Source organism: Micromesistius poutassou (genome assembly GCF_964030765.1).
Source record: "Micromesistius poutassou genome assembly, chromosome: 2".
NCBI lineage: Eukaryota > Metazoa > Chordata > Actinopteri > Gadiformes > Gadidae > Micromesistius > Micromesistius poutassou.
Window position 1 is genome coordinate 13488060 of NC_140272.1, and position 23668 is coordinate 13511727.

The window sequence follows — 23668 nt, forward strand, 5'->3', positions numbered from 1 at the left end:
GTTTTAGATATTTTTTTAATATTTACGTCATATTCCATAGCTCCTACACATGTAGCTGGCCTGAAAACACAGGGCTTATTCAAAGGTTAGGTTTGCATTAAATCAAGCAATAAAGCCATTGTGCAGTGATCTGTCCCACGACACACACTAGAGTCCTAGAGCATACACCAAGTTCCAGTCACAAACTTCTGTTCATGATCTTGTGCAAACTAAGTCGACAAATGGAGCCCTTCAAAGACTCATGGCATCGTGTTGTACAGTCACAGTCAAAATCAGCTCACCAGAATGTTTGTATAATGTAATTCCTGCTTATGCAATGGCGATGGGGAGTAAAAAATGACTTGAGTAGAAAATGACTCGAGGAAGGGGGGAAAAAAAAAAAAATGCTAATTTGTTATCACAGAAGATAATTAACATTCCCTCCACAGATCAGTACAGGTCTCTCAGCTCCCCTGGTTGAAATGCTAATGCCGCTTCCAGCCATGCTCATTGTCGGTCCTGCTCTCCCTTTTCCTCCATTGGGGAGGAGCTACCTGTCACCGTCTCTGTGAGCAGCAGGCAAAGGGGGGGGGGGGGGGGGGGGGGGCAGCTGCTCCTCAGTGGGGATGAAGGAGAGGAGGATGAAGAGGAGGGGGAGGAGAGGGAGGAGAGGGAGGAGACTTAGTGGGGAGGGGAGTCTGGTCGGGTGGGGCTGGGCTGGCAGGGGACTCGTCATGAAGACTATTTGAAATGTTCCTTGTTAGTTTTTAAACATGTTTGCCCTTGTACTGAAGGAGAGTTAACTGGCTGGATAGAGAGCAAAAGATTCCGGCAGTTTCACCGCTTCATCAGATGTTAATTTTACCCTTTCCCATTTGCCTAGCCGCGTACGTGGGTGCGTGTGCGTGCGTGCGTACACACACATGAACATGTTTGAAACATTCATGCAAGACATAACTAGATTAAGCCAATGAATCGCCGGCAGGCCTGTTAGACTCTTCCTTTTAACATTTATCCCTTTATAGAAACAGTATGCCTCGCTGGTTTATTTACTCTGGTTTACACTGTGTTGCCCATGGAAACATTGCCCGTCTCCTGCTACTCATTAAACACAAGGTTACACCAGTGTGGAGACTATAAACATTGACAGGAGTTAACACAACAGAATTATTGTGGGCACAGAATCATATCATCCATGCCATACCCATTCCTTATTATATTATAGATATGGGGCTGAGTAAGGTGAGTGAAATATGGTATAGAAGAATATTGCTGAAAATGTCATCACAATAAAATACAGCAAGCTGACACTTTTGTTATGCACAGGAGTTTGTCGGGTTTTACAGTTGGTTGCCTGACAACGTTGTATGCTTCTGGAAGTCCATGTGTGCTTGTGTTCGCGTGAGTACACATAAGACTACCGGCGTTTAATTTGAAAATATTCTGGTGTGCAACAACACGTGTTATTGTAAAAAAAATAAAATAAAAAAGGACCATACGGCTCTGGGTCCGTCTCTCCTTATTTCACTCACAGCATTCTGTGGCGCACCTGCCACAGATGTAGACAAAAGCAATATTTGGCTTGAGAGTGCTTTGGTCTTTGTAATCAGAGCACCTGTATGGCGATTCTTTGTTATGTCGTCCACAAACTCCACACCGACCAACACACATTGATTTCAAAAGAGGAACATTTTAGTGACGCCAAGAGAAATGGTAATGATGGTTGGATCACCCAGACCGGTATTGTCCTTACTTATATAGTCCTTATAAATATACAGTGAGCTCAACAGGTAAGATGAACCAACAGAACTCTATGTGTAAGTATGAAGCACTTCCACAGCACCCAACATTTCGGTTTGCGTACATTATTTATTGCATTGAGAGTAATATAACATTGGGAGTCGTGATCCCCAGACATGAGCTTGAGGTCATCATATGCACTCTACCTTTGGGTCGGCGGTGAGCAGCTTGAACGCTTCGTACACCTGTCTCTCCTGGACTCCGCCCCCCAGGTCCAGGAAGTTGGCAGGTTTTCCTCCATGCAGGTCAATGATGTCACAGGTTGCCATGGCCAGCCCGGCTCCGTTCACTGTCGGAATTCAGAGGTAATGAGCATGTGTAAGCATTTCAGAATAATGTTCAGGATAATCTGCAACAATGCGTGTTGTCTGAGTGACAGTGAGCATGATAAACTCAAAAGCCCAGAAAAATACAAAAATAGAATGTAAAACAGTGCAAAGTACATTGCACACACTCAAGACAATAAGACCTACTATTTAGAGCACTGATTTCAAGGAACAAACCATCAGCAAGTCAAGAGTGCTTCTTTATTCTGTTGATTTGGTTTTTCGTCAACGTCGTTTCCTTCAGCTACAGAGTCAGAGTGGTGGTCCGCCGGCCTCGACTCCACATCTTCTAATCAGTGACATCCAACACTTTGCCATAGAGTGGATTATGGCTGTTCCTTTTTGTGCCCTTGACTTTAGCGCAGCGAGCTTTGATTATGAGAGCGCTGGCTGCTCTCTTTTGCTTCCCACTGTGTCCGGTCAGCCTGGCGCCCGTGTGTGGCCCCCATGCTGAGCGGCCCGACAGCCAAGTGTTTCAGTGTGCGAACTGTCTCACATCATTTGGTTTAGCCAAGCTGAGCCTGGGTCCAGTTAGGCTCCCTGACAGAGGCCGCAATGAAAGGGAAATATGCCTTAACAGCTGTCTGTAATGGCGGTGGTGGTTTATAGAGTTCTTAAGGAACCTGAAGGCCCCTAAAAGACAGCCGTTTTGCTGTAGAAACGTGCCGGAGTTGCCAGTGGCGGTGATGCCATCCACAGTAGTCCCAACAAGGGGGTGTTGAGTGGGGGTTACTTGGCTAACGGAACAGGTCTAATGTGTTTAAAGGGCTAGTGGGAGCGACTGTTAGAACCGCGGTACACCGTTAACGCTTTGATTTATGAAGAGAGAGGGGGTGTTAAATGAGAACGCTAACAATCTGGCTCGCTGGAGACTTTCTGGGTGGATTATGGATAATTAGAATGCATTGGTTACGGCAGCACTCCTCCTGGAGTCCTCCGGAAGCCGTTTGTAATGCCGTGCCCGGGCAGCCTTTACTTTGCCTCGAAGTTTCACCCGCCAAAACCGCCACACTTGTGTCACTGCAATCAGAGAGCTGCACTTATATTACCCCAGGGACCCTTCAAGTGTGGCACAAGAAGAGGTTTAGACGGCTGCTATTCACTTTTTATGGTGCGCAAGACCCCCCCCCCCACCCCCGACCCAGTGCCATTCCATTCGTGTGTGTGTGTGTGTGTGTGTGTGTGTGTGTGTGTGTGTGTGTGTGTGTGTGTGTGTGTGTGTGTGTGTGTGTGTGTGTGTGTGTGTGTGTGTGTGTGTGTGTGTGTGTGTGTGTGTGTGTTCCTGTGAGCGTACCGAAGCATGCAATGTTTCCGTCCAGTCCGATGTATTTCAGGTCCCACTTGGCCGCCTCCGACTCGGTGGGGTCGCTCTCTGACATGTCGTCCATCGCAAACACCGCCTTTTGACGGAACTCTGCGTTGTCGTCAAAGTTGATTTTGGCGTCGAAGCAAACCACTAGTGGAGGGGGGGGGGGGGGAGTTGTTGGAAGGGAAGACACAACAGCGGGACACACGAGAACCAGATGGACAGAATGACAAAACAGTAGCACACACACTAGACAGAATGACTAAACAGTAGCACACACACTAGAACTAACATTTATAGAGAGAGAAAAAAAAACGGATACAAAACACTAATGTTTCAGAGCTTAAACTGAAACTGCGGATGTCCCCTCAGTCTCATTAGGCTTAATTATTTCACGGGTTGGCACACTGAGGCTTATGTTGACAACCCCCGAAAGGATGAAGCTATAATGCTAAACAGGCATTTCATTTTTACACTACCAAGCGATAATGCATTGCGAAGAGACCAAAGGAAGTGGTTGGAAACATTGATCTGATATTACAGAAAAGAGATAATATTTGGTAGATGTAATGATTGGGAGGCAAACATTGATGAATGGACACATACTTCTCTCTACATCTATCGCAGTAACACACAGATATACTTGTTAATGGCTAGAAGAAGCAAGCTGTAACTATCTGTATTTTTCCTCTAAAATTGACAAATGGATTAGACTCAAGATTATAACTTTGTGCTACAAAAACTAGTCACAAAAAGTTCCTTGCCATGAAGATCCAACTGAAAATTCCCTCAAAATTAAAGATGATCCGGCATCTGTTGATTTGAGGTCTACCAGGCACGCAGAGTATTTGCGTTCTTTTGTGTGCTAGCCTTGGCGGCCTAGCAATTCATAAGGAATTATGAAACGTATCTCATCAGTCTGTGATGGCAACCACTCACACATCAGCAAGCCATTTTTGAGAAGACATTAAAACATCAAAGACCTGAAAAATCCCAGTGTTTTGTTGCATGTCTGGGAAGAAGTGTGCAGCATAACCAGGGTTCAACACTACAGACAAGACAACCGCAGTTACTAACTACGGGAGAATAACAGTTCAGGGCAAGTTCAGCGTTATGTTTCTAATAGGTAACAACAGATGAAACCTTGCAGCAATTAGTGAGGACGGAACATTCTTCTCATGGGCATTCATGCTTTGTTTATTTCCCCCAACTTGGTAAGGAGCAAAATAATTGTTTTGGCCAAGTTAAAACGAGCGGGACTGAAGTCTGGCAGGCTCACTCTCTATTGTCTTCAATGATTTTTGGTTTCGTTTTTGGTAATTGCTCAAGTTGGTTAAAAAAACAAGTTAGGATTTCAACCTAGAACATTGTTCCCACCATGTTCTACCACATAAAGGCTTGTCCTATGACGTAGGCAAAAAGCCATTTTAAGGTGTACACTTACTTATACTGAATTATATATCAGTAATTAGGAAGCTGATACACCATTATTGTTCAATAATTTATGGAGAAGGGGTGAGATTAAACAAGTTTTTCTTCTTCTCCCCCCTTTTCGAACAAGTAAAGCAAGTGTTAGACAGTTTGTTTTCTTTTGTGGTTTTCATTGTTTGTAAATATTCCTTAATTCTAACTGTCCACTTGTTTCATCATTTTTGCTGCTTATTTTTTTGTTTTTCCTTTTTCTTACTTGTTCGAAATAAAAATATTTTCAATTCAATTCAATATGGAAACTCTCACCTAGCAACCAGGCGTCATCATCGAGAGAAGGTGGGACGTTCATTTTCAGGAGTTTAGCAGTGAGAAGCAAGAGACAGCGAGAGACATCCCATAGAGTGTTATTTTTTCGTCCAAACGTATCTATATTTATTATATATTTATTCTGTGTCATTGATATTCTTGTCATGTTTTTATCCCCCCCACTCCCAGGGACAGTTAACTGGCATGCACAGCTCACAGGATGTAAGAAACTGAAGATTGTGTGATAGTAGACCGGGATAATACCACAATTCAGAAGCCTCTCTGAATGGATTTTGTATAAATACAGTCATTGAAATTGGACGATCTCAAGCAATCAATCTGTATCGTCTCATATCGTCTCAATCTGTAGCGTCTCATTCAGTTAGTGAGAGAAGTTTGCCTATTCACTTTATTTAATGACAACATGGTATGAAAAGGAGTAATTCCACGTAAGGTCCAGTTGAAAACCTGCTTCTGACTGCTTCTAAATAAGGCACAAGAGCTTTCGTGCATTTAGAGCTTTGTGAGCCTATATACTCAATGTGAATTGTAACTGGATTACATTTGCATGTACGAATAACGCCGCGTTCACACTGCACACATCCGTCGACGGATGACGGACGGCGTGTGTTTTCCCGGGTTGTATTACAAAGGCGATTTCATTGGACGGTGTATTTGCATATATTTACATAACGCGATCTGATTGGCCGACGGATCCGTCGCTGCCTGAAAAGTTGAACATTTCTCAACTTTTTGATGCAGGCAACGGAGCCGACAGAACGGACGGACCTACAATGCATTTCGAGAGCGCCCCATGCAAAGTCAATGAGATCCGGACATATGCAGTGTGAACACGGTGTAAGCAAGCAAAAAGCAGCATTTTATTCAAAAAGGATAAGGAAATATCACAGAGCCTAATTTGAGACTATGAACGCGTCTACTTCAAAAATGTGAACAAGTCTACTTATTCACAAGGAAACAATGTATTCAGCTGCACATATTAAGCAGCACCAACGCACATCCACACTCGTATCAACCCAGAGCAGTGTACACCGTACCTTGTCCTTCGGGAGTCTCTCCCAGAGGATTCACTTCGACTTGAGTGGCGTCGACTTTCAGGAAGAGATCATAGAGCTTCTTAATCTGATCTGCCGCCTGCGAAAAGCCACACAGGACAGTAATTACCCAGGAGTTCGTCTGCCTGCCACCCGGCCCACCTCGCACAGGCAATAAAACACTGCAAACCGCTTTCACCATGAATTAAGAGTGAGCACGTATTCCTCCTCACTTTGAATGTTGTGCATGGGTGCGCACACACACACACACACGTTATTCAGGAGCTCAATTAATCATCGTACCAAAATTAAACTGCCGGTTGATAACGCAGCCCTGCAAATGTTCAGAAAGCACTGTCTAGTGCAATGCAGTGCTTGCTGAATATCATGAACACACCAAATAGTTACAGGCCAAACACGCCTCTGCCAGATATGACAATAGACCATCTGGTAGGGAGACTAGTAAAATGACAGTCCACTACGAGCATCCAAATCTGAAGCGCCATGATCCACGGCGGAGCCTTTTGTGCGAATGTCCTGTGTTCCAACATGAACGCGTGTGTCTGTTCCTCTGCACTGGGGCTGTGGAAGCTTCCAGCAAACTGCATTACCTGACTCTCCAGAGGTCCCTTGAAACCCAAATTGGATGCCATGCGTAGTGCTTGATCGTCTTTAACGCCCTCGAATATATCGATGACTTCCTGCATGAGAAGAGAAAACACAGGACTCAAACACGGTGTGTGCGACCACGACGTTGATAGCCACTAGAACCACAAGGACTAGCAGGTTTGAACATTGGACCTGATTCTGAAAAGACAGTGAATGTTTACGTTACACAAAGACGACATGGCAGATTGGAGACAACACAAAGGCTGTGGTTTAATTATGAGACTTTCACAGCATTAACTCTTACAGAGAGAATCCTCTAGCACTTGATTTCATGGGTGAAAAAAGTTGTTAAATCAGCGGGGTGGGGCATTTATTTCTGGCTTTATTCACAGTTATTTATGTTCAGCTCCACGGCGGCTGTTCAGAGGGCTGTAAATTTCACTGTGGCAAAGACTTTCGCTCAATTTCTCTTTGATGAGCTTGCACAGGTAACCTCGGTGCGACAGAATTATTCCTCAACGCGGGATCTGGCTTCTCGGATCAACTGAATAAACAGCAAGGCCTCGCTGTTGGGTTGATGGTAAATCGCACTGTTTAGTATTTTACAAGACACTTTCATCCCAAGCTGCTTACGGTGAATACAGATTCAAGTCATTGCGGAGCAGATATAGGTTTGGAGATACTGCGTAAAGATGCCTGAGGCAGCTTGCGAAGATAGGGGATTGAACCAAGAAGCGGGGGGCAGTGTTGGAACTACATGTGCCGCTCGCCCAGTAGAACCCCTGGCCCAGTAGAACCACTGAATCAACAGAGCGATGTCCACATGCTTTCCAAAACAAGACTCAGTTCTGGACTCAAACGATTTGACAGAAATGTGGGTCGGCTTTGCATTTCAATGTGCCAAAAAGGATAAATTCAAATGGTATTCCTGCCTCCCATGCAGGTACACACAACAAAACAAATGGCAGTATCTCCGCGGTGGCTATTAGGCAGCGATGCAATAAGAACAAATGGCTGCTGTCTATCTTGAGGCCTTGCTGATTGCATCTCCATGCGCTAAACCAATTAAAAATTGTAATGCGGCGGGTTGAACTCACCTTGAAGATTAGCTCCGGGGTGCTGGCCGCCACCTCCTCGATATCCATCCCTCCCTGGGGGCTGCCCACCATGACCGGCCCGTTGCACGAGCGGTCCATCAGGATGGCAAAGTAGGTCTCGCGGGTGATGTCCAAGGCCTCGGCAACCATCACCTGGACATGGCCATGGGTCAGAAGACCATAAGAAACAACGTTGAGTGAATGACCTGGACTGCAGATAGACCAAGGGACGGGAAAGGTTGCTGGTGTACATGGGATCAAGGGGACCTGAATGATTGACGAACGATGACTTTTACCCGACAAAAGTCGAATAAAGGTAAAGTTTGAAGCAGAGTCACACAGGGAATGCAATGAAAGAGCTGAATATGGAGCATGGTAGACACAGCAGTGTGGAGGCAGTATTGTTCCTATTAGGCAGGGCGGTTTGATGAGACGTTTGACAAGGCCAGCCCTCCAGCTGTGTTGCTCTGCCCCACCGAGTAGGCGTCGACAATCCTCTCTGGCCAAAACAGAATGTACAGCCCCTTCTATCCGCACAACAACAACAACCTCATCTGCAACCATCACGCTATCCGTGGAAGCGAATTGCTTTCCATATTGTCTGTGCTCCTCTCTGTCTTCAGACTGAACGTGTCCACATCCAGTCTGATCTCCACCTCAGTAGCCTCCATCAACACCTCCCCGTGTCGTCTTTATTTATCCATCTCGTCTCCTGGTCTCTGTTCCATCTGTGCCCTCTGACAGTGGAGCCGTGTAGCCGAGCCAGGAGCCACAAGGGCTACTGCCCTTGTTCTCAGTCGTAGTGGTAGAGCCCTTTGCCCTGCTCTGTGGTGCAGTGGGATAGACAGGGGTTTCACTGGCAGGTTGACAGCGGACTACTGGTTGTTATCTGACAGGCCGGTTGTAACAGCGTCGGAGCCAGAGTACTACGTCTTGGTAGTCGATCATCGCCCGTGCAGTTTAGTTATCTAGAAATTCTGCCCTAGTGCCTTTGCATTGATCTAGTGGCTGGTAATTTCCTCTGCAAAGTGACACCCGTGAGTGTGTTCCAAAACATAGCAGTAAGGGCAGGATCGGAGGGAGCTACGCGGCTGGCTGGCAAGAATGAAAGCAACTCTTAATGGAGAGCTCTAGGACATATTTCTGTTAAGAGGAGTGACAGGAAGGGAAAGACAGAAGGAAAAGAGCAGGGGTAAGAAGAGATGGAGAGTAGTGGGGAGGGGGAGTGGGGGGCAGACAAGCCACAGGGCAGGGGACTTCATTACCTGAAATGCGTGTTTTCAGGGGTTGCTGAGGCCCTTGCCGCCCGCACTGTGCGCATGTGGAAGCTAATAATTCTGCTTGTTAGAGGCACATAGAAATAGCTCTTAACTAAACACTTAGAATTCACGGTGGACATGGTTTCATGTTTTATTTATGGAAGTGGACCATAAAACTAAATAGGAAAAACCTACAGTCTTCCACAGAGAAAAATAATAAACCACAACAAGAGAAGCATGTTGCTTTCCGTGCCATTAATTCAACAGGACGGCGTGAAAGCACCTTGAAATAGAGGTGCAACACCACCGCATAAAACAAAGAATGCTGTGAGAGGTGTGCGTACACTCACCACAGGAACTCACCGTTTTGACTTTGACTCCCTCCTTAGGAGTCTGCTTGGTGCTCAGGTTGAAGCCCAGCATCTTCTTTGCTAGGTCACCCACCACCGTGGGACTGTGAGTGAAGGGCGAGATGTTATGAAGGCATCTTATCAACACAATGGATTAATAGTCAAGAAAAGACAGATAAGCAGAGACATATATTGATTATTGCCTCCACATTTTCAGAGCATCTCTCATGCCGAGCAGAGACGTGCTGCGGTTTGCTGAGGATTAACCCGACATATATTCGGACAAAGCGTTTAAAAGACTGTGGTGTGACTACAGATTTTTATTTTGCTTTCGGTTGTGCTCAGCCTTACTTTTGCTATTTAAGATCATTTTTCGCTGATTGTTGTCACTGTCCTTCATTGTTATTTGCTGTGAATAATAACCAAATGTCCCAAATCTATCTGTATGTATGTGGCCTAAATTGTGGTACACACATTTCATAATTTTTCTTAAAAAAAATCGTATTCTTATGTTATGCCAAAATGCAATAAAATTATTATTCAACACTATTGTGGTATTAGCACTGAATGTTTGAAGCATAAAAGAGTTCAAAAGCATCTAACAGAACAAATAGATAAGAGCCTATATGATTACATTTGTGTTGTGGTTATGAGGGGTTGAACATTTTTCTGCCCTATGAGGGGTCCCTGGCCCTGTATAGTTTGAGAACCCCTGATTTAGAGAAGTAGTGCTTTGTGCATCCTTTGATGGATGAGCAGAAGGTAAACCGCTGGTCGCCAACCTCCACCAAAAGTACATAAACTGCTACAAATACAGAAAGATAACAAACAGCGATGATGCATATCCGGTGCATCTGTCATGAATCCCTATTTTTTTTCCCAGATAGCGTGTTGTTAGCTTGACATTTTCAGAAACTGAACACAAGCTGAGCCGTGTTGAGCTGTTTGGACTTTTTCAAAAGGAGAGAAAGGCAGAGAAATATTCCAGTGTGTTTACGGTGGAATACATCTGTCGCATCCTGTAATGCCAGGCTAGGACAACAGAAGCCTCAGCAATGGCCCAGAACTCCATCATCCATCGAGAGGGAAAAACTCAGCAGGGGATGCATAAACATGTCTGCCAACACTAAAAACCCACTCTCACTTTTCTGTTTTTTCTTCAAAGTTTAATTGAGGGAAGATGTAGCAAAACAAGGACTTTGAGAACGGAGGAAATCTGTTTGTTGACAGCATAAGTAGTCCAGACTGTGTCTTTGTGTCGGGGGAGTATCCTTTAGACAGCTCTTTGAGTCATCCCACTCAAAAAGCTGCAGGGGCATGAGATGCAGGATTGGGGGAGATGGAGGAGGTGGGTTCGGTGGAGCACTGAAGGATGCACCTCCTAAATAGCACTCTTGTGATAGGAGAGCAGGCACACAGTCCACAATACATACTCACTCTTTGGTTAAGTGCACTCCACCCTTAAGGCCGCTATCGAACACGCCCTTCCCTCTGCCACCGGCTAGGATCTGGGCCTTCAGCACGATCTCCTTCGCATCTGTGGACAAGAAAAGACACCATACAAGGTGTGATGAGCGGGTAAGGTGTAGAGAGACAGAAGCAGGGCCAATCATGCTTCATTTGTGAAACATGGCCATCTCTTCTGCATCAGTGGATAGCGTTAGCCAACTCATCACCTTGGCTTCCCATTGGTTCTCCTGTCATCATGAAGCAGGGGACAGAAGACGGCAGGGAAGGGTGATGAGTGATGGTAGCCTGGAGCCAACAAAATTGTCTACAGTGCAGCGCCTGTCGTCAAGAACGCCTCCTATAGTATGTATGTATGTATAGCTGCACTCTTAATTATAAAAAAAAAGGAATACTGAAAAGCTACAATGATGACAAATTTATGTAAATACGAAATATAAACATCCATCCTTCCTCATGGCTAGATTTATTTTGTAGATTTATTTTTAAATTGAATTAATAAAAAAATACTCTGGCAAATGCCTTCACAAGTGGTCTGACTACATCTGTGAGGTCTTGCATTTATTTATCTGACAAGCAGCCAATTAAAACTTTAGTATTTATTTTAAAGTGATCTAGTGATTTAAAGTGATCCACAGACAAAATATTTGAGCATCAAGCAGCAACATGTTGGTATACTTGTGACAAATGAGATCAAAAATTATTGATAATAAAAACATTATTGGTGATAAGATCATTTATTTTATCTATCGAATAATCAATTAATCAACTAATAGTTGATTACGATGAATGCACTGGCAGAACAAAACATTCATAGATCTTACATGATGACATTGGTTACACAGGCACCTTACATCAACTCTGACCAAAAGCCCTCATGCCCCCCAAGGAGAAGTAGTCGTTAAAAGGACTACTTCCAGCTTCCTGACCACAGCCTCTATTCAAATGCAATAAGTACACTTGATGGGAGCTTGGTTCTGCTACAGCTATCATTATCTAGGTGGGGGGAGACTCTGCTCCTGACAGGTGCTTGCCATCAGGCTGGGAGGTGGAGACTGAGTGAGTGCTCTCGCCGCACCACGCCGAGCCCCATAAAGACACCTTGACCTTGGGTTGGAGAGCCCCTCGCCCGCCCCCGACTTGGTTACCGCTTGGCTGGCGTGGGGCCGGAGGAGCGGAAGGCTTCCAGAGCCATTAACATAAAGATGGCTTTAAAATGCCCACACAGACTCCGTATTGTTATTAGTGAGGACAAGAACCAGGGAAAATGGCCTCTGACAGAGTCACTGAGATTAAACTAACACTCCATTAGTGAGGCATTTGTGAGCTTAGCGGCACGGAGAACAGTGGAAATGGACAGAGAAAAAGGGGGACTGGAGCCAGCCAGAAAGGGAGAAAACGAGGTGTGCAGATATGCAGGGTACTCGGGGAGAAATGATAAATTAATAAATATGTTAATAAAAAAAAAACTGCTGCCGCGCAAAATTAAAAATGAGTTCAAAGCAAGATGAATAAGAGTCCTGCAGGCATGTGCACCAGAGGGGGACGGAAAGAAGGAAATGGCTTTTGTATAAAAAAATAAAAAAGGACACTGAATAGAAGATTGGATAGCTTGATAGACCTTAAAACATTTAATTAAAAAAAAAGGTATCTATCTATCTATCTATCTACATACATACACCATGTTATTGTAAAAAATGTAGCTCAAGAGCTATGCTTTGTGCAAAGAGGGGCAATGGGGTGTGAGAGAGGCAAATGTTAATGCCTTTGACAGAATTTTATGATTAATCTCACAGCATGGTCTGAAACAATACTAACGACCCGTAAATGGACAAAGAAAACATGATCCTGCTGTAAAATAAAACAATAAATAAAACAATACCCATCATTCCAATTAAATCTTCAATGTGACAATGAACAAAACAAAAATATTAGTGCTGTCAAACGATTAAATATTTTAATCGCATTAATGTCATAGTTAACTCGCGATTAATCACACATTTTTATCTATTCTAAATGTACCTTGATTTCTTTTTGTCCCGTTATTTTTTCTCATTTTAATGCTCGTATCAACATGGAAAAGTGGATCGGCTTGCTTTGTGCAAATGTTTTTTTTATTGAAAACAACATTGCCATATACTGTAGTGTTCAATTTCACACTAACATTCTCACTTGGAGCAGTCATTCACACTTGGAGCAAATAATCGCTGAGACAATGTAACACTGTCCATCAATAAAAGAGTAAGAAAGAAATAAAAAAAATAAAAATAAATTAAATTTTAAAAAACGTTAAATCGCGATAAAATATGTATGCCGTTAAAATGGGTTTGCATTAACACCGTTAATAACGAGTTTAACTGACAGAAGGTTAGGGATGCACCGAAATTTCGGCCACCGAAACACTTTTATCACCGAAACAACACGGCCGAAACAGGAAATTGTGATGACGCAAACAAAAACCGCGGCCAGCACACGCTTGTGCCAGCACACAAATGACACCTCTAGCTAAATGTAGTAATCTAGAGAACCAGCTACAACCTTGTTTTCATCCAAACGAGCAGTCTTTTGCGACGGCTCGCTATGAGACAGCTTCTATGAGCTGTCGGCTATCAGGCACGAGTTTAGGGACCGTCCGCAAAGTGCCGACAGCTTCTATGAGCTGTCGGCTATCATCCGCGAGCTTAGGGACCGTCTGCAAAGTGCAAAACGGAAAACGGTGTTGTTGTTTTTTCAGTGCTAAATAAATATTTTTATACTTTTAATAATTGTAATTGATTTATTCTTTGAATTGCAATGCCTTGATTTTAGTGAGGTTAGTACACAGTCATAGCTATAAATGCAATGGTAGGCCTACTAATAATTGGCATAATAATTCATTTCGGTGTTTCGGTTTTCGGCCTTCGTTTCCTCATTTTCGGTTTTGGCCAAGAATTTTCATTTCGGTGCATCCCTAATATATATATATATATATAGCTACTTCCATTTGGAGACCTTATGCAATCATAATCCAGTATGGGGAAGTGCTCAAAGATCAGAGGGGGCACTTTGCCTGGTACAGAGCAGAATGGCACACAAGAAAAGGCCTCAATTTTTCTCCAATATCATTAAAACCAATACTAATAATGCCAAAACCCTATTTGCAACTGTTGACAGACTGACCAAGCCCCCAACACAAATTCCACCTGACCGTCATTCCACTCAGAAATGCAATGAGTTTGCAGCATTTTATACTGATAAAATTGAAGGCATTAGACGCGCCATCAATGTCTCCACTTTAAACAAAAATGCTGGACTACCACCATATTCAGGCAAAAGTAACGTGGCAATGACATGCTTTAATGTCACAGACTCTAAAACTCTTGTGGAAACTGTGACACAACTGAAGCCATCCACCTGTTGCCTTGATACTTTACCTACCAACCACTTTAAGAATGTTTTTGACTGCCTAGCAATAGACATATTGCAAATAGTTAACAACTCTCTCCAATCAGGCACTTTCCCAAAAGCTTTAAAAACTGCAGTTATCAAACCCCTTTTAAAAAAGCGGAGCCTAGATGCCTCTATTATTAACAACTACAGACCAATATCAAATCTACCCTTCATAAGTAAAATCATTGAGAAAGTTGTCCTCCAGCAACTTAGTGACTTCCTGGCATCAACTGGTTGCTATGACACCTTCCAATCCGGATTTCGACCCCTTCACAGCACTGAGACCGCCCTTATTAAAGTTGTAAACGACATCCGTCTTAACACAGACTCTGGCAAAATCTCAATACTAATGCTACTAGACCTCAGTGCTGCATTCGACACTGTAGACCATACAATACTTTTGGACAGATTAGAAAACTGGGTGGGGCTTTCAGGCACAGTTTTAAATTGGTTTAGGTCCTACCTACAAAATAGGAACTACTTTGTTTCCATTGGCGACTCTGTTTCAGAATCAACAAACGTGACATGTGGAGTCCCACAAGGTTCGATCTTAGGACCCTCTCTATTCAACATCTACATGCTCCCACTAGGGCAAATCATGCAAAATAACAATATTGACCATCACTGCTATGCTGATGACACGCAAATCTATGTATCTCTATCACCAAATGACTATCAGCCCATAGATCTGTTGTGCCAGTGCATTGAGCAAGTCAAAGACTGGATGTGCCAAAATTTCCTTCAACTAAATGAGGACAAAACCGAGATAATTGTATTTGGCGCTAAAACCGAAAGGCTTAAAGTTACCCAACACCTTCACTCTCTGTCCCTGAAAACCTCAATCAAAGCCAGAAATCTAGGGGTTATCATGGATTCAGATTTACATTTCGACAGTCATCAAATCAGTTACAAAATCTGCATATTATCACCTTAAAAACGTAGCAAAACTTAGAGGGCTCATGTCTACCGAAGACTTACAAACACTTGTACATGCCTTTATCACTAGCAAGCTTGATTACTGCAATGGTCTCCTTACAGGTCTCCCAAAAAAAACTCTAAGGCAACTACAGCTTGTTCAGAATGCTGCTGCTAGAGTTCTAACAAAGACCAAAAAATTTGAACATATTACACCAATTCTTAAATCATTACATTGGCTCCCTGTATGTCAGAGAATTGATTTTAAAATCATGTTGCTAACCTATAAATCCCTACATGGTTTAGGGCCAAAATATTTAACTGATATGCTTCCACTACATAAGTCTTCTAGACCACTAAGATCCTCTGAGACCAATCTGTTAATTATCCCCAGAGTCAACACGAAACATGGGGAAGCAGGATTTAGTTACTATGCAACAAATAGCTGGAATAAACTCCCTGAGGATTTAAGACTTGCCCCAACTCTGACAGCTTTTAAAACAAGCCTGAAGACTTTTATGTTTGCTTTAGCTTTCTGCTAAATCTTAAATCTACAATGCTTCTATTTTTTATTTTATTAGTAACTTTGCCTTTATTTTCTCACTTTCTAAAATGCATTTTTATTAACTCTGCCTTTCTAAAATGTTTTTTTTTTTTTTTTAACTTTGCCTTTATTTTCTATCTATTTTACTTTTTACTTATCTATTATTTTATTTTATTGTATGACAATGTTTATATGTGAAGCACTTTGAGTCTGCCTTGTGTATGAAAAGTGCTATATAAATAAAGTTGCCTTGCCTTGCCTTGCCTTCAATCATCACAATGGTTTTCAGTGCCTAATTACAGTGGAGCAGTAGTGGAGATGGAGCTTAGCATAAAAGAAAATTTATCCTTGCAACACTCAAGCCAAACACTGCTGTGATACAATGAGAATTAAGGTCACACATCTGGAACTAAATAAATGAAGAAACCTTTGAGCAGTGGGTTCCTGTGTCAAAGTTCACTGTGCTCAGATGATACACTATTAAATCGGAATGGTAAAGGGGAAAGTCAGGAGACCTTAAAGCGACCGAATGGGTTTGGACGACAGACTATTGTGAACACAGAAAGTGTTTTAAACACTGTCTGCAGGGTTTGGAGACGTGAACATTGTAAATTCAGAGCGGCTTAGTAATTTTATTTCAGGAGCTCAGCACTGCAGCTCAAAAATGAATATTTGTGAGAACAAAAAAGCCAAAAAGGAATGAAAATATCCTTGTTAGGTCGATGGGAGGTAAAGGGCTGCACATGCATTTCTTTGTGCACAGCCACGGTGAGGAAAAAGGGATGGCGATTTTCCTCTCCATTTAAGTTTCCATTTCATGGGGACACGCAGGCACCCGGGGGGAATTAACATCATACAGCCACTCCCATCTCATCAGCGTAACACGGTCATCCACACACTCACTTTACTCACTTTCTAGTAATGGGTGCAAATCAACTCCCAATTCCCTGGCCAAACGACAGCAGCTATAGCTTAAGCAGATCGCACTTCTGCCTCAGCACGTCTCGCTATCTCTCCTGCATTGCGATTTTATTTGCATTTTTTCAAGGTCCTTACTCCTGTTCCACGCAGCCTGGGGGACGCTGGAGACTCCACAGGTCTGCTCTGTAATTGAGCCTGAGAGGCTGTGCAATAAGGAGGATGCTGAGCATCAAGAGAGAGAGAGAAAGAGAGGCAGGCTGTGCTCCAATCTTCAGAGACGAAGATGTGAATACAGTTGGCATATAGAGAGAGAAACGGAGGGAGAGATGGAGGGAGGGGAGATGGTGCCATGGCTTTCCCAGTATGCATGCTTGCTGTAATTAAAGTAATGTGGCGGCTAAAAGGAGCAGACTAATCAAACTCTTTGGGAGGGTGCCGAAACAAACACACAAAGAAAGTATTAGCATTGGAAGGATTCAACAAATAACCAGGGGGATACTGAATAGGTCTTTCAAGCACCTAATTATTATGCTTTTAATTGAAAATACCACTGACTTTGTTGAATGGCAAAATGATGCAAAGCATCTGAATATAGTCATAGTCCAAGAAATATATATTTTGTGTAACAAGATTAAATCAGTTCTTAGTAATTACAATCCATATTCTGAATATAAAGGACGATGCATGTTTTTTCATTCCAAAATATCAAAAAGGCCTTAATACAAGCAGTATTTTAATCATTGAAAGAATCAAGTTCTATAGTCATTTGGAACAATTATGTGGTCCCTTTTGTTTGCAAAAAGCAACAATTCTATATTCAATCCATTATCGGAAACATAAAGAATAGCCTGGAATGCAGGTTATATGGGTTATATAGACAGAAGATCTCAAATTAAAGCATTTTCATGATTGAATGTATTCATATTTATACCTCAGTAAACTCAAGCTTTAATGTCCACCTGGTAGGTAAATCAAACATAAAAATATTATCACTTGTCAACTGAAACGAATATCCCAAAACTTATTTGATTTAAAGTGACAGGCCACTTGTATAACAACCTTTCTCAAAACGCCAAGAGATGTACCATTAATAAGCCCACCATAAACTTTTACCCTTTAATACTCCATAACTTAGTAAAGGTCAAAGAAAGAATAAAATAAAAATTCCAAGCAGCGATAGAACATGATGAATAAAATATGGATATGCGTTTTACTTCCCGCGCAGCAGATAATGGCTACAGGGCATGTTGTTGAGTCAGGAACGGTTGTTAAATCTACAGCCTCATAAGTCCCTCATGCCATAGAGATAAATCCATATATATATATGGCTTAATGCAGATCTTTAAAAACAACGCTAGAAAAGAAGCAACCAGTTGCCTGAATTGCAGGACGGACATCTTGACATTTCTGATCCCTGGGCCCAACTTGTCTCTAACAATCTCCCTCCCAAGGCTACCTTTTCACCTCAGACGTACCTGCTTAAACCCCCTTCTTCACTTTCTCTAATGATGGCTACGCTATGGCATAAACTATCAGTGTCCTAAAGCCGCGCCAGCGACCTCGGTGCACAACACCTCCGCCAGTCGTAGTCGGTTTAATGGTTTAAATTTGAACCAAGAACCCTCTTGCTGTGAGGCAGCAGAGCTAACCACTGTGCCACCACACAAGACATTCCTTCCAAATGGTTGGCTTCTTGTTGAAGACCGCAGTAGCTCCAAGGCACCATTTTAGAGAAATATAATGAAATTGTGTTTCCATTTAAACTATATAATAAGAAACAAACCCAACCCTACTCCATTGTGAAGGCCATCAGCATGCATTGTTGTTGATAATGTTTACCAATGGGCAAGGCTGTTCCAAGGTGATTGTTTCACTCGCAAGTAATAAAGTTTTTGAATTATTGCACGTACTGTATGCATTTGAGCAGCCTGCGTTTATGCAAAGTGCGGTCATTACAAATAATAGGCTACATGTGCGTTTCTTCTGGCATATGAGTATCATCGTAATATGACGGCGGATGGGTGAGGAATAATTCCATGTCCTACCCAACCCAAATGAATGTGTTAGGGTGCGTAATGAGGAGGTGGAAACACTAAGCTGCTTATAGAAATGAGCTCTTTGAAAGACAGGCCTCTACCCTCCAAAGCCTATTTACAGCTGTTAAGAAAATTTCAGATGCAGAGGCTTTTCAAGTGCGGAAAGAACTTGAGTGAGCTAATGTATACAATGACTTAAAGGCTCCGCAAAAAAGAAGCCTATTCATTTTCCTGATTGTTTTAAGTGTGCACCTGACTGCATGTTGATTAAGGATCAAATGGTTTTAGCTTATTCACGGGCATGCAGGCGCGTTTGTCTTCACACGACCACAAGCGCATATAAATCTTGGGATATTAAAAAGGCAAATATGCCATTGTGCATGCGCACCTTCCTGCCCATGTTAATGACCTTGCACTTCCACCGAGCCCGCCCCCCATCTCCACACTTATGGACAGCGTGGCACCTCGGCAGGTTGGAGCGTCGAGACGAAAAAACAAACAAAACAAACGTAAAAGCCCTGCGTGCTCGCATTAGCTTAGTTAGCACCTTCAGAGGTACCAGGGCTGTCAGCGGGAGCCCCACTGCGTTGGGGGTTGGCAGGTTAACTTTCTCTCCTCCCCGCCCCCCTCCCGCCAACTGAGTGCCCTCATTTTCTCCCCCTCACAGTCTGATCAAAGTGGCAAACAGTGGCTCCCATTGTGCTCCAGTGGCACTGTTTGCTAAAGAGATGGGGCTGGAGAAAGGAAAGAAGGTGTGGAGCATAAAATGGAAATACGTCATATTTTTGTTATTGTGTTTATTATACTAACCCTGTTATAAACTTTGAAAGGCAGATGTTTTTTTTTAACGAGAGAGGCAACACACTACAAAAAGAAAGTGGATTAGAGAATTGGAAGCCGAATATATAGATAGTAAAAAGAAATTAACCAAACAGTCAGACTTTGAAGGTAAAATGCAGAAAAACAGCAACAAAAAAAAAAAGCAGCAGTGTAGAGGTAACTGATGTAACAAGCTAATAGCGATACTATATTCTAGGCTCGGGAGTTTCATTGGAAACGATAATAGTCGTACAGTTCTTTGAGCGGAGAAAAGTCAGTTCCGTAATAGGAACTGGCACTAGACTTCGGGTCACATTATGGACTGTCTGTAAAATGTTTTTTTATAGAAACGCTACATAAACAGGCCTGTGAAATGTGGATTTGCATTCCACTGAACAGCTCAGGTCCTATAACCACCTTGTCATCTTGGTGTACATCCACACCACACTGGTAAAATGTGTAAATGCATCTTCTTCTGTACCTACTTTAGACAGCGTTTTCAACCTCAAGGAATGATTATCAGGTTATCCAGATGCCGACACAAGGCAGAAATTACCTGCCAATTAAAGAAGGTACGCATGTGATTGTTTTTTGGGTACAATTTAAGTTCCATCCCTTAGACCCTCTATAGAGTTCCTTATCCATCATTTGCATTTTATCGTCTTCCTCAGCCAATTTGGCAGGAGGAACCGTCACACTACATAACCTGCAGCCTTAAGAATCAGCAGTGAGAGGGGCTGCAGGGGCTCAACTGACCTTGAATATGGGTAGGACAGACTGCTGTAAACGTCTTTGTGTGACAAACCACTTAAAACATATTTATTAATTGAAAACTAAAGCTTCTTTATGGTCAAGGGAAAATGAAACCCAACAGATTAAATTTAATTTAAAGGATAACAATTAGTGTTTAGGAGGAGAAAAAGTCCTTGTATACAGTCTTCAAAATTAGGATGCAAAGTCCATGGTAAAATATGTCTCTTTTGCTTGAATTGTATCATTACTGTGCACAGAAAGTCCATTGAATTGAAGGAGAATGGACCGAGGACCATATATGACCATTAAGAAAAAAAAATGGAATGGATGCGGTGTGAAAGCGAAGAGGCATAAAGCAATAGGGAGAAAAAAATGAATTGTATTCCTTCTTACAAATTTACTGCTCAATGGAGCATGGAATAGCCCTAATAAAACATGCAATTTAGGGCCAACATTATCCAAATAATGGCTCCATCACAAAGCAAGAGTTTGCGTATTGCATTCTGGCAAAACAGTGGGTGCCAAAAGCATGAATAATTGTAATGTGCCGCCCTGCCATATTGATACTCATCCAGCGCCAGGAATCCAAAATTACATTTTGATTTGTGTGGTCCCAAAGCATTGTGCCTCTTGCACAAAGCACTGCCTTCACAAAATAAATAAGAACATAACAAATAACAAACACCCTACTGTGGTTTGATTTTGAGAAAGAGTAGAACAAAATAAATAAACGCTAATTTCCAATAATTTGCAGAACATCGAGTTTCCCATTTTGTTGGTTTAAGGTTGAAGAACTTTCTATGCACAGGACTTTAAAAACACCAACAATTCATAATGCTGTTTGCGTGTATACATGCATGACAGCATTTGCATATAAGGTTTTTCCAACCCTTTGGACTAGCAGGGTGCAGCTGTGTGCTTTACATAGGTCTGTGGGCGTTTAACATGCACACAAATGGGCACTTAGGGAATTGGCATTGGGGGAATAACTATAATATCTGCTGACGTAGGCATACAAACAAAGACTAATGAAACTAGGGATGATGTTATCGTTGAGCCAGTGACTCTACTCTCAACAACCCTTAGCCATCCTATCAGCATTGGGGAGATTGAGTAAATACATCAGTCATGCTAAACATGTCGATTAATGATCTGATCATTGGAAGACGAAGCCTTTGGGTGTGGCTGGGAAAACGGAAATATCTGAGAACAAAGAGCTTTCCCCCCCACTCAAGTTCAATAGTCAAATGGAAGGCCTGATCTGCCTACTAAACAAAAGTGGTGGTGGAGCATTTTGACTATTTCTTCAAAGTTCAAAGTTGACAAATGAGTTACAAATGAACACATGTTTTACTTAACTCTAAAGAATGTTGAAACAGTTGGCTTGTCAGTCTTAACAAGTGATTCCCGGTACACAAGTTACACAAAGGTTGCAAGCCAGATAGCATCTGCAACAGAACCATGACCCGTGGCCCTTTGACCATAGCGTTCCTACTTGAAATAGGCTGCCTGCTTCCCACCAGCAAGTACAAACACACAGCCCAACAATTACTGAATTAAAAGGCTCTGATGCCTAGCAAGTACCTACAGAACCGACTGTTCTCCCACAGACATGGCACTCATCAACTCACAACACGCTGCGTTGCGTGTCGTTTCGAGCCAAACGCCTGAATCAACACAACGTGGCTCCACGTGGACATCCAGTGAACCACGCAGAAGACCCACCGCATCATACATGTATGAGGAAGTCCTTTGTGCTGTGCGTGGTGGTGCCTGCAGTCGTGTTGAGCAGTGCTTCCAGGACAGATGGTACCGGCTAGGTGGCGTATGTGGCAGCGAGAGAAGCATATGGTTCCCTCTAGATGATTTTGCACACCAGTGCCATGCCAAGTCAGAAGTGTAAACGCTTCTATTCCCCCCCCCCCCCCCCCCATTGCCAGAGAAAGCGGTGATGCTGAATCACTGGCGACATAGTGTGATTTTGACCATGGTGGAACAGCGCCATCGACATAATGTTGCTCAGGTTTGGGATAATTACATTACTCGCAACTTGCGACGAGAGGTGGAAAAAAAACTGTTCTGAGTTTGACATCTGTGAAATAAGAGCTGCGAAAAAGGTCAACTCGTATCTTGTAATATCAGAAAGCATCCAAAAAGAACATGTAAATGGATACTGATGAACATGGAATCTTTAAGCAAGATAATGAAAGGCTAATCACAATCAAATAACACCGCTCACAACATCAGTTGGCATTTAAGGAATAATTGAGAGTGAGGGTGCCGAAATCCGCAATCCACCAAAATGAAGACGGATGTTGTGTTTCTCGATTATTCGTAGTCATCCCAGCGAGAAGGAACATTTTCCCAGACGCTGACCCACAGTAGCCAGGCTAGCGCCGCCTACTGGTTCCGGCAAATTTAATTTGCCTCAACCATATAGTCAGGGAACTAGCAATGCGTTTCGGTTTGCTCCGTCCGCCAGAGCGGACGGACCAATCAGCGAGCAGATGTGGCGATGACGGGCGATAACAGTTGACGAGATGGATGTCGGCGAAGCTATACGCTCTGTGCTTGAAACTATTCCGGATATTGAAGACTTAAAGCCAGAACAAGAAGCATGTTTGACGAATTTTTTGGAGGGCAAAGACGTTTTTGGACTTCTTCCTACCGGGTTTGGGAAAAGTTTAATTTACCAGCTGGCCCCGTTAGTGGCGAAGACATTATGCAAGCCAAACGCTAATGCTAACCCTATTGTCATCGTTGTGTCCCCCCTGCTTGCCCTGATAGAAGACCAGATTAAGGAGGCAGGGATACTGGGTGTAACAGCAGGCCAGCTTGGCGTTAGTGATGACCAGGACATAATAAACGGAAATAAATAAACGCATAGCATACGTCACCGCCAAGCAGCAGCGATTAGTCGAAGCAAACGGAAGCAACCGCCTCCCGGAAGCAAACGAATCTCTACGGCTCGTGTTCAGACGCTATATGAAATGTAATGAAGTAAGCGGCTGATGCATCAGGCTAGACCCACAGCACTGTATTGATGTTTTTTATTATGCTTGATAAAAAAATAATTTCAATTCTTAAGTTGAAAGCAAACTAATAAAAGAGATACATTCACTCAAAGACTAGAAAAGGTCAAGCATTATATAAAAAGGAATGCCTGGGTTGAATAACAAATACTGAAGTACCTATATGAAGAATTACACTCTTATTGCTATGAATTGTCTGAAATCCTGACAGAAAGACACCGATTTTTTTTTTGT

General features: G+C 42.8%; 1 protein-coding gene across 1 annotated transcript in view; it reads right to left on the reverse strand.

The window, feature by feature from the left end:
* The window catches only part of suclg2 (succinate-CoA ligase GDP-forming subunit beta), a 77435-nt gene that overhangs the window by 33100 nt on the left and 20667 nt on the right, over positions 1 to 23668 (reverse strand). Inside the window, exons 3-9 of the mRNA XM_084463998.1 lie at positions 10956 to 11055; positions 9532 to 9622; positions 7910 to 8062; positions 6815 to 6904; positions 6207 to 6303; positions 3400 to 3561; positions 1926 to 2068 (exon numbers count right to left, since the gene is read on the reverse strand). Of these exons, the coding sequence (XP_084320124.1) occupies positions 1926 to 2068; positions 3400 to 3561; positions 6207 to 6303; positions 6815 to 6904; positions 7910 to 8062; positions 9532 to 9622; positions 10956 to 11055 (836 nt within the window). The remainder of the gene's footprint in view (positions 1 to 1925; positions 2069 to 3399; positions 3562 to 6206; positions 6304 to 6814; positions 6905 to 7909; positions 8063 to 9531; positions 9623 to 10955; positions 11056 to 23668) is intronic.